Raw genomic sequence first — 12,344 nt, 5'->3', positions numbered from 1 at the left:
GTTTACCCCAAATAAACTTTTTTTTTCTCAATGATTCCATTTAAACCTACGGCTAACTGGTTCCAGTTGTTGGACTCGGCCGTCACAAAATTGTACTGGAATTTAAAAAAAAGCCAAGATTAGTCTAACTACTCTTCAGAAAAGTAAATCCAAAGGAGGTCTAGAGGCACCAAATTTTATGCACTACTATATAGCTAACCAGCTACAATATATCATTCTATGGGCACAACCCAACAGAGATACTAACTGTTGGCTGGAACTAAAGGAAGGATTGTAATAACCTCAGACTTCTAGATTGACTCTTCATTACAACATCGATTAAGTGACACAATTGTTTTAAAAACCCAATGATTTCCGCCACCCTGACTGCCTGGTGGAAGGCACTAGAAATTACAAAAGTGGAGCCCTGCGGGCTTTCTCCTTCTATGGCATTACCCCGACTTTCAACTTAACAACCAATCGTTTCATTTAGGTGTGTGGGAGCAGAAAGGAATTACACATCTCCACCATCTTTTCTCAGATAATATGTTTATATCATATACATCTTCTCTTCAAAAATACAAAATAAAAAACTGAAATTTTTTTTACATTTTTTGCAAGTTAAAAGTATGATAAAGAAACAAATTCCAACACTAAGGGCGTATGCTCCAACCGTGTGTTTTTGCTAAATATATTACTAAGCTTTCTCCGACAACAACAAAAAACCTCTCAAAAATATATGTTACTTTCGTATACTGATAAAAATGTCTTTACCCATCTCGAAATGGGAGACAGACTTGTCTATAGCCCCGGAATCTGACTTTTGGATTCAAGTTTGTGAAAACGTATTTAAAATGACAAAACACACAAATTTACAATGTATCCAATATAAAATTATTCATAGAACATACATTATTCAATATATGATGAAGAAAATGGGACTCTCAGACTCCGACATTTGTCTCCAGTGTTTACAAAACACTACAGACACTTATTTTCATGCTTTATGGTTATGCACTCCGGTTATGTATTTCTGGACTTAAGTCTTAGAAAAACTTTCCGCTATAGAAAAACTTTCCGCTATCTTGGACTGTAGAATAATACCTTTATCTCCAAACTTGTGTTTGCTGCTAGGTGACCTGACAACAACTGACTTACCACGTAAACGATTTCAATCTACACTTGTAGCCCTTACTATCGCAAAAAAAACAATTCTTGTGAACTGGAAAAATAAACAATCCGGGGGGTGAGCCCTATCGCCCCGCCGGGCTGTTCCCATATGCCCGCCGGGGTGGGTGGGGGCATTGTTGGGCGGGTGCGCCTCCTGCCCCCGCCCGGTTGGGAAGGGCCCCGCTGGTCGCCCCTCTTAACTCACTGCACTAGTTTTGCACAATACACTTTGTTTATAGACACATAGGGCACATAACACACTTTAAATGCACCACACAAATTGGGGGGGGGGGGGGTAGGTGTGTCGGGGCAGGGTGCCATAAATTGGGGCAGACCGCAGTATTAAGCAGTGCTGTGGTCCCCCATCCGGCTTGGTTGGGGGCGGGGGGGGGGTACGGGTGTCTGGGGGGGGGGGGGCTGTGGGCCGGTAAGGTGCCTGGCGGGCCTGCCGCTTCATCTATACTTCCTTTTTTTCCTCAGTCTCTCCTTTGTTCTCTTGAAGTCTCCCTAATTTGTTGGAAATTAGATGTTTCTGGGGTTGGTGAAAGACTCTGGTTGGTAACCCGGGGTGGTTGTAGTAGGTGATGTCTGGTCGGTGCTGGATTTCACTTTCTTTTCTTTTCTTTGATCCTTCCTCGGGTCTCCTGACAACCTCACGACTCTAGCTGGATTCTGAAGTATTCGGTTTAGGTGAACGGTATGGGATTTTTAATAGGTTTTAGGTGAACTAATGAGTACACACTCATGCACGCATGCTCTAATGGACATACACACACACGCACAAACAAAATAAAAAAAATACAAATATTTATACATAATTTAAAAAAAAGAGAGAGCAATGATGACTACATGTCAAATCGGTAAAATTACAGAATGAACAACACTGAGCTCTCTCGAAAAAAGAAAAGAATCCTGCCGCTCCTCATTAATCTGAAGTCTACATAATTCGGGACATAAACGGACTCTTGTACTTGACTGAAATCAAGTGACTTCTGTTGTTTATCTTTGTACACAACCTGTATGTCTATCTCAAATGAATGATGTGGTAACTTCTGTAACAACCTAAGTTTAGCTGATTAGTAAGCTTAGCGGATTCAATAACTTTATGATCGCGGTAATGTTTGAAATGTGTTCAAAATGATGAATGATCAAATGCTATCCCAAAAGCTTCGTCTCAGTCGGCCAAGTCTGCTTCAAGCGCACGGAAGAGGCGGGACCGCTTGACCCCCGCTCGGGACACAGTTTAAAGGAAGGAATTTCCCTGTCTTTTTCGCTCCCCTCTTTTTCGCTCTTCTCCCTCTTCGCTCCTCTTGCCCCATGACCTTCTCCTGACCATCACAAGAGAGGTGGTCGCCGAACACGCTTAGAGCAACCACTTGGCTTCCTTCAAAGCACGCATCACGCAAGGACCCGCAACCACACAGCGCGTCCCAAGCGCACGTGTTTGTTGCTGCCGAGAGCTGATCCACCTACCTTCCGCTCACTGAATCACGCAGCGCCCCGCCGACCCGGTTCCACGACGGCTGTTAAAACCGAGCCGCTGCGCGCCAGCGACCCATTTCTGCTTCAGCCGGGCGCCCAAGACGCCCCGCAGACCCCAAACCAACTGACTGCGACCTCTCAACCGTGCAAGTACATCACCACCAACCGGGACTTGTGCCAGCCAAGGACCTGCTGCGGCCTCCACGCTGCGCACACACCTCGCCACCAACCAGAGACCTGCAGCAGCCTCTCAGTCGTGCGCCCATCACCATCAGCCAGAGACTCCAGTGCAGCATTCCAGCTGCGTGTGCGCCGACCGCCCAGATCGCCTCCAACTGAGTTTTCTTCAACTGAGAATTGACGCTCGCTGAGTCCCTCTCTCTCCCGTGCACCTGAACCAGTCCGTAAGTGTGCCTTCATTGCAATCTGACCATACCACTAGTGCGACACTTTGATTCAAATTAAAAAAGGATTGACAGGTCAAAACGCTTCCATCTCTATTCCCCATCTACCTTTTTCATTCTCTTGTTATCTTAGTTCGTTAGATTACATGTTTTCCTTTCTTCTTTTTTTTTAAATCATTGATTCACATTTTTTTAATTCCGTTACATTGAGAGGTTAGTCTTTGACTGATATATGAGTGTTTTCTAAATAAATTTGTTGTCTAGAAATTCCATTTCTGCCGAATCATTTGTTTACTGAGTGGATTAGTAATTTTCTTATTAAAGCAAAGAACTCCATGATTAACTAAAGTAGCAACTTCAGATTATGAATACTTGATAATAGAATATTTTATCGTTTATTTTGCTCCTACAAACAAGCAAAGTAAACATGGTGCCCCCAGAGGCTGCTGAGGAAATTACAACTCCCCTCAGTACCATCTAAATTTCTCGTTTGCCATTACGTCAACCCAAATAATCGATACACAGAGAATACATTAGTACAATATGAACAGGGCACAAAATTAATATGGGCTGTAAATTAACTATCCAACCTGCAAAGTAATTAGTTATTTTTTATTGCTGCATGTTATTTTTGACGTTTGCGATCTGATAAATCTAATTTAATAGAATTGCTTTCTTTATTATATATATTTAAATGATTTATCGAAAACTAAAGTGAAAGCCAGTTGTACTTGCACTATTTTGCACCAGTGAGTGCTTTTATTTAATTACCTGAGATTTGCACGATAAGTGTTATCCTGATTGTGTTTGCGTTAGCACTTCTTATTTGATCAATTTAGCTTCCGTAATGGAGTGTATAAATCTATTCAGAAATTTGTCATTTATTAAATTATCATTAATTAATAATATTTTTTACCCTTAATTTTATATTCTGATATACACCATTATCATTAAGGGATGCAATTGATATTGTGATATGAATTTTGGGCCATAACGCCCAGCCCTAATTTGAATGTATCTTGTATCTCGCTGAACTCGAGCGATATCAATGTTTACTTTCCTGCTAGTGGCTAGTTGCTAACGCCAGAGACTTGTGCTGCATCATACAATGACAGACCCATTAACTAGCAGTATCATAGCGTCCTTATTTAGCGATTTAATATGATTTCAGGATGGTGTTGTGTTAATATTGGTAGCCAAGCGAGGATGAGCCAAGCTTGCTGGCTTAAGTCGCCACGCCACCACACATGACAACTTCAAAATACAAGTCTACCAAGGCAATTGAATTATACATCAATGTATTAGTTGGAAGGCTTTTATTAGGGCCTGAGCAGCAACCGCTGCAAGGTCCCTATTGTTTCTGTAGGAATTCTTATTATAAGGGCCCAAACAGCAACTGCTGCGAGGTCCCTATTGTTTTCTGTAGGAATTCTTCTTATTATTCTTCGTTATTATTATTCTCCACAAACGATCGCATTTTTGAGACACTAAACGTGAACGAAAACTAACCAAACTTTACACACAGATCGGGCCTGGCGAAAAATTTGATGTTTTAAAGTCGCCATACATGATAACAAAAAATTGGGTCTGTAGCGCCCCCTACATAGGTTTAACGAATCCCTGTCCCGCTAATTGTGTGGCACCTGTAGCACCTCAAAATAAACAAAAAAGACTTTGGTAGCCATACCCTCGAATAAACAGGAAGTGAAGTATAAGTCTTTGAATGTCAAATTTAGGCCCATTTTTGCACATAAAAAGGGGTCATACTTGCCCCCTTGTCCTACATGGTTAACCTGATTGACTTCAAACTTGGGCTGTACAATCTCAACACCTGGGACATCTGGGATTTTTTTTCTTCAGTTTTTGACATACTATATGACAGGGGCAGGGCATCAAATCTAGAATTTCAAAATACCTACTTAACAAAGCATTCCCAGTTGTACGTTTAACCTAGAGGTACGAAAAATTGAACACATATGTAACAGCCTACGACCTTCAAAAAAGTCTCCTGTTGCCATATGCTAAACATAACAGGAAGTCTCCCAGAGGGTGGGGGGGGCATAAAATTTTGCGTTTCAAAATTCTTACTTAATGAAGCATTCTCGGTTGTGCATTTCACCTACAGCTACCAAAAAGGCATATGCAATAGCCCTCAAGGTACAAAAAAACTTTTTTGGAGCCATATGATAAACCTAACAGGAAGTCATTTTGATTTACTTTGGAATTTGTTGCAATTTTTTGGACCATTTTATAGGGGTCATATTAGAACAAACTCCTCCTACAAAATGTATCCGACCTTCTTCAAACTTGCCGTGTTTCATCTTAAGATGTTGAAGACGAAAAGTTACTGAAAGCTTTATATTTTGTTGCACGCCATTGCTGTGGTATGCAAAGTAAAAAAAAAAATCTTAACGAAGCATGCCCGGCTGTACTAATCACCGAGAGGCATGAAAATTTGGCAGCTTTTGTAACAGCCGTACGAAAAAATATTTTGGAGCCATATGCTAATCCTAAAAGGAAGTCCCCCAGGGGCGGGGCATAATTATTTTGTTGCACGCCGTTGCCGTGGTATGCACTGTTTGTAAAGGGAAAAAATTCCTTCTTAACAAAGCATTGTACCAATCAGCCACACAAAAAAAGTATTTTGGAGCCATATGCTAATCCTAAAAGGTGTACCCCCAAGGGCAGGGCATAGCACTTTGCGTTCCAAAGTCCAAAATTCCTCTTTAACAATGCATTCTCGGGTTGTACGTTTCACCTAGCGCTAAGAAAATTTGGAGGCATCAAGGTACAATAAAGTTTTTTGGAGCCATATGCTAAACCTAACAGGAAGTCCGCCATTTTTATTTGCTTTGGAATTTGTTGTCATTTTTTTGGCCGTTTTATTGGGAGCCATATTTTAATGAACTCCTCCTACAGAATTTATGTGATCGTCTTCAAACTTGGCGTTTCATTTTAAGATGTTTAAGGTGAAAAATTATCTACAGTAATTTCTGGACTATAAGGGGCACCTGACTATAAGCCGAAGGTGTTTTAATGTTACTGCAGCGGGTTGCCACTACTTTCTTTTCCATAATGAGGGTGCAAATGTCCTCGCTCTCGTTCTGTCCATCCTGCTGTATTTGGGCTCACTTGGTTTGTTTTGCTCTGCCTGACGCTCTTTTGCGCTTCCTTTATAGTATGCCCCCCTTGTGACCCAATGGATAAGCCGCACCTTTGTATAGCTGCAGGGTCGAGTGCAAGTGAAAAATGTAGCTACTGATAGTCCAGAAATTACTGTAAATCTTTTTATTTTGCCACCTCCTACTAATCTAATTCCACACTTGAAGTGTATTTTTGTTAATTTTTTATGGAATAATAAAAGGCCAAGGTCACTTTTGTACTTATTACCGTATAGAGGTGGCCTCAAATGCCCAACCCTTTATGGTATTACTGGGCAGCACAATTACGGACTGGGATGTTTTATTTTACTGTTTTATTTTACAGATGAATGTTTCCCACTGGATGTATATTGAATCCTGATCTGTCCCCCTCCCTCTTCCTCAGTACTTGTACTCGTCAAAAGTTAGAATGCTAAAAAAAAAATAAGACAAAGAATCCTATAGTTAAACACATGATTACAATTTGGTATCAGGTAAAAAAAATAAAATAAAAAGTATGGGTGAATTATCTTCACGCTTTAGCCCAATATGGGACAATTATTTTTTCCCTCCAGGCAGGAGCCGATCCTGGGTTCAGGATTTGGGCTAAAAAAGGTTTGAAGACATTAGGGAATCTCTAGGGACCGGAAGGTGGAACTCTGATGTCATTTGAGAAGTTGATTGCTAAGTATGATGTTCCTCGTAAACATCTATTTCAATATCTTCAGGTGAGAAACTTTATCAGATCGGCTCAAACTCAGTGCACGTTGATTCCCAAGTTGTCCACCTTAGCAATGGAAATGAAAAAGAATTGCTATGGAAAGGGAATCATCTCACAGTTATATAGAATGTTAGAAGCAGGATCTTCTGAGTCCTCTGTACACAAACTGAATATGCCTGGAGGGAAAACTTACAGGGGGACTTTTCCTCAGAGGAATGGGAAAAGGCATGTGCACAAATAAAGACTACCAATACTCGACTAAATATGCTTCTGTATATTTGGCTAATGAGGACACCAGAAAAGCTTAATAAGTATAATGGTGCCATCCCTGACTGGTGTTTTAGGTGTGAGGAGGACATTCTTCCACTGTGTCTGGGAATGTAATAAAGTTCAACACTTTTGGCAAGAGGTCTAACAAGCCTTAGAAAACATATTGGATGTAAAACTAGTTCTTGAACCCAGGGTGTTTGTTTTAGGACTATATCCTGATGGTCATCATATGTTGGGGAAAATAATAACTGCTCTCTATTTATGTTTTTTGCTTGCAAAAAGAGTCATAGCAATCTCATGGAGAAGGACAAGTAAACCGAAGCTCATTGACTGGATTAAGGAACTGTCCACAACTTTACCAATGGAAAAAATAAACAATATTAACATAAATAAAAATATTAATATAAGAATATAAAATAAACTGTCGAGGACTTCCGGCTGGACTCCAACATGGCGGCAGCGTAAAAAGTGAGCTCTCTGACAACGAGACTAAGAAAGCCCGCTGATGTCAATTTGAGAAATTAAAGGAAAATACAAGAGTGTCATAGTAAGGGCAATGACAAAGAAGTCGAACATCAAATAAAAGCATGGATTTTGCAAAGTTACAAACGTGCTAAGCTAACAGGCGAGCCGACAAGGCTAACGGGCGAAGCAGTTGAACTGGCAGGAGAAAGTCGGAATTTCGGGCGCGGGACTGGAAGCCAAACGCGGCCGATTAACAAAACAGAAGAGTCACAAGAACCTGTTGAGAACATGGCAAGCATGGAAACAATTCTGCGAGAGATATAAGAGTTCTGACGGGAGAACTCTGAGACCTTGCATGACATCATTAAGGACGAAATTAAGAAGACAAATGATAGAATCGACAATGGGGAAAAGCAAGTTGTGGAAGCAGAGGAACACACGCAGAACTTGGAGGAAGCTACAATGGAGCTTGTGGAGCTAAAGAGGCAGATGGAGATGAGAATGGTTGACCTGGAGGGCCGCAAAAGGAGGGAGAATGTTCGGATTCACGGAGTGAAAGAAGGAGCTGAGGGGAGCGCTCAATCAATGATCGTCTTTGTCGAAAAACTCCTCCGGGAAAAACTAGACTTTCCCTCCTCGTTTGAAATGAAGATTGAAAGAGCACATCGGGCACTTGCCTTGCAGCCACCCAAAGATTCCCCGCCGAGATCCATTGTGATGAAACTACAAAGTTACCGGAGTAACAACAGCCCTGGCGGCCCGAGGCTTGAAGGTGGAGGTTGTGAAACCAGCGGAAAATTGGGCAGAGCGAATTTAACGGTTTATGTGGATGAAGACCTACACGGCGAACTCAAGGGGCCAAATGAGACACCGAAGGGATATAAACAGAAACTGCAAGCTTTCAGAAGACATCGGGACACTTAAGGATAACGTTTGAACAGTTTCTAGTAAGCGAAGTTTAACCTGTTGGGACAACCGAGGTGAGAAACGTGTTTAGATTTTGTTCGGGTAAAAATGTTGTATATGACTGTTTAATGTCAAATGATAATCTTCATGAGAAAATGACGTCGGAGTAGTATACATGTATAGCTGTTGTGGATTTATGACCGAGGCAGTTCTATAAAGTAAGGGCCCTCTGCATCCCAGAAGCAGAGGACATCCCTCAGAGTAGACTGGAAACAAGAGCTCAGAGAAGGTCAACATTAAGACCTCACTTAAGGAAGTTTGTTTAGTACATTTTCTGTTATATACTTGTTCTGTGTTTTTGGTGGTTTACCAAATTTTCTGTAGCAAAAGGGGGGTAGGGGTATGGAAGAAGGGAGAATGAATCAAACATTATTTGAAATGGAGAATTATGGCATCCAAAAATTGCATTAGAGTAGTCTCATAATGTAAATGGTGTACTCAACCCAACACAAAGAAGTAAGATAATGAGTAAAATGAAAAAAGAAGGTGCGGGGTGGTATTTTTGCAGGAGACCCACCTAACGGAGAAGGAACACGCTAAGCTTAAAATAAATGGTTACAATCAAATATGTTCACCTTCCTATAAATCAGGGCACCGGATGGCTATTTTAATTTCAGGGAAGGTTTCATTTGAAAATGAATTGATGGTGGGGGATAAGGAAGGACGATACATTTTGGTTAATGGTTAACTTGAGGGGGAGGTGGTGACCTTTCTTAATATATATGCGCCACCAGGCTCACAGTGGAATTTTTACAGACAGATGTTTGACATGATGACATCACAGGCAGAGCGTATTTTGATTGCTGGAGGTGATTGGAACCAAAGACTAAACATGCAGCTGGATTCCTCAGGAGGAGGAACACAAAATAGTGCGAATAGTAAAAAAAAAAAAAAAAGGATCTGTTATCTGAACTGGGCATGGTGGATGTATGGAGGGAGCTGAATCGTTACATGAGGAATTATACTCACTACTCATTACCACATAACATATATTCGCGAATTGATTATTTTATGATGTATGCCAAGGATATGAATAGAGTTGAAAATGTGATATAGGAGTAATGGATTTATCAGACCACAGTTCTCTTTATTTAACATTTCGCTTGGTGAGTGAGAAAAAAAAAACTATTTGGAGATTAAATTCAAATATTTTAAAAGGACAAGAAAAGGAAGAAATTGTGAAAGAACTTGAAAAATGAATGAAAAATATATAGAGGAAAATGATAATGGGGAGGTCTCCCCGGCAGTGCTCTGAGATGCATGTAAGGCAGTAAAGAGAGGAAAGATAATAGCTAAATCAGTATATCTAAAAATATTTAAGACAGTTGAAACTGGATACGCTAAAATCAGACTTAGAACGACTGGAAAGAGCATAAAGACATGAAGAGAAAATAATTCAAGAAATTGAAAAGAAGAGAGCAGAGATAAATGACATTCACGCACAGGAGATTTAGAAAAAGCTGCTGTTTATAAAACAAAGTTATTATGAGGTAGGGGGGAAGTCAACAAAATTGTTGGCATATAAATTAAAAAAAACAAGAGGCAAAAAATTAAATTTATAAAATAAGGGACCCACATACACGGTGAATAAAGCTGAGGAAATACAGAAACGTTTTGAAAGTTACTATAAAAACCTGTATGCGCAACCAAGAGCATGTAATGAAACATTTTTAAAGAACTTGAATTTACCCCAAAGTGACTGCATTTTCTTAAACTAACACTCTTTCTGTTTAGATTTAATTTATGTATATGTATGACACTTCGTTATGGTGTGTATTGTACATTTGAGTTTGTCCTTCTCGATTTGACATAATCGTGAAGTAACTTGGGCTGAATCTTGCCAAGTTAGAGACCTTATGTTTGTCTTTTTTTTGGGGGGGGGGGTTGTTTGTTTTCATGTAATTTTGCACTAGGTAGTATTTGTCATTTGTTGTGCTCTTTTCTATTTTTCTATGTATGCAATGGTAGTTTTCTAAGATACAATCAAGGGCAATCTTGATGTTGGAGAATAATCTTAGCTAGCCTGGACAATTCCTTTGTCATGAGAAGAATCTTGTTTTTTGTAAATTGTTGAAAGTTTTTTTTATTTTTTTTTTAAAATATCAACAAAATATATTGCTGGTAAAAAATATATATATATATATTTTGTCGCACGCTGTTGCTGTCGCGATGCATTGATTGCAAAGGAAAATACAGCTTTTTTTGAGGGTCTTAACAAGGGCAAAAAATTATGAAACTTTGCACACACATCAGACCTGTCACGAACATGAATATTTTGATTTTATTTTGGGGATTGCGCACCATTTTTGGCCTTTTAATGAAACTTTGCACATACACGGCTTGGCAAAAACATACACAGTTTTGACATATGTCCTATGTAACAGTACCCCATGTGCAAGTACCTCAACGTGGGGTTGCAAGAGCCCTTTATAGTTGCATGCAGCTCTTGTTTTGAAATTGTTTTTTATGGACTGTGTAAGACTTGAACCGTGCCACTTGATCCTTACAGATCACTGCTCAAAGATGAGCCGTTGCACCACTAATTAAAACAAGTATTCATGCCGTGTGACAGGACGATTTTTTTTACCAACAAACACTAAAGTTAGCCGCATTTGCGGATAAATTACTATCAGTGTCGAGCTCTGGATAAATGGATGGATGGATGGATGGATGGATGGATGGATACACTCTTCCTGAACCAATTTCCTAAACCCATAGTTGAGAATTGCAAACAAAGCTTAAAAGATTTTACCTTCCAGGCTCAGTCAAACAAAAAGCTGCAATGTGTTCCCCTGAAGCTAATTTGGGCAGATACTTCTTCTTCTGAAACTCATTTCCCGCTATAAGTATACCCTAAAACAGAGAACTACAGTCAGAAAATCAAACTGCGTCACATGCTTTCCCAATTTCTCAAGATTCTACAAAAATTTGGTGACAATGTCAATGTGAGGTATGTGACATAATTTAAATCTTACCTTCAGTCCAATTGCTTGATGTGCAGCGAGTGTCACTGCAATAGAGCCATCTAATGAGGTTATTTCCGCTAGTCGCGCATACATAGTATTGGACAATCCAAGGCCTCCTGAAAATGCAAATACAAACGAACTTCTCATGAGCTTCTTTATGTAAAAATCATGAACCTGAAATGCACATCAGACTGTGGACGAATCTTATTGAGATACAGCACACGTATACACACAGCATGTATTTTGGAGCATTAGGCCCTTTCATGCTGCAGGAACTTTTAACAGGGAGGCATGTTTACACAACAGGAACTCTTCTGAAAATGTTGTTCCTGGTAATTTTTCAGCACCGAACTGAGAACCCTGGCTAGGTGTGGTTTTCGTCCCAGCCGTGGAATAATGGACCAGCTTTACACCCTCGGCAGGGTCCTTGAGGGTGCATGTGAGTTCGCCCAACCAGTCTACATGTGTTTTGTGGACTTGGAGAAGGTGTTTGACCGTGTCCCTCATGGAGTCCTGTGAGGGATGCATCGGGAGTACGGGGTACCAAGCACCCTGTTGGGTCCCTATACAACCTATGTCAGAGGTTGGTCCACATTGCAGGTAGTAAGTCGGATTCGTTTCCAGTGAGTTTTGGACTTTGTCACCCATTCTGTTCATAATTCTTATCGACAGAATTTCTAGACACATTGAGGAAGACCGATTTGGTGGCCTCAGCATTGCATCTCTGCTTTTCAAAGATGATGTGGTGCTGTTGACTTCTTCAAGGCGTGATCTCCAACCC

At 40.4% G+C, this 12,344-nt stretch overlaps 1 protein-coding gene across 2 annotated transcripts in view; it reads right to left on the bottom strand.

Moving 5' to 3' along the window:
- acad9 (acyl-CoA dehydrogenase family, member 9) overlaps positions 1-12,344 on the bottom strand; it is a 98,240-nt gene that overhangs the window by 69,730 nt on the left and 16,166 nt on the right. For both annotated transcript variants that reach the window (XM_077572382.1, XM_077572381.1), the window contains exons 4-5: positions 11,573-11,679; positions 11,350-11,450 (exon numbers count right to left, since the gene is read on the bottom strand). In XM_077572382.1, coding sequence (XP_077428508.1) covers positions 11,350-11,450; positions 11,573-11,679 — 208 coding nt within the window. The remainder of the gene's footprint in view (positions 1-11,349; positions 11,451-11,572; positions 11,680-12,344) is intronic.

Source organism: Vanacampus margaritifer, chromosome 8 (genome assembly GCF_051991255.1).
Source record: "Vanacampus margaritifer isolate UIUO_Vmar chromosome 8, RoL_Vmar_1.0, whole genome shotgun sequence".
NCBI classification, from domain to species: domain Eukaryota; kingdom Metazoa; phylum Chordata; class Actinopteri; order Syngnathiformes; family Syngnathidae; genus Vanacampus; species Vanacampus margaritifer.
This window is presented reverse-complemented; position numbering and strand designations above follow the sequence as displayed.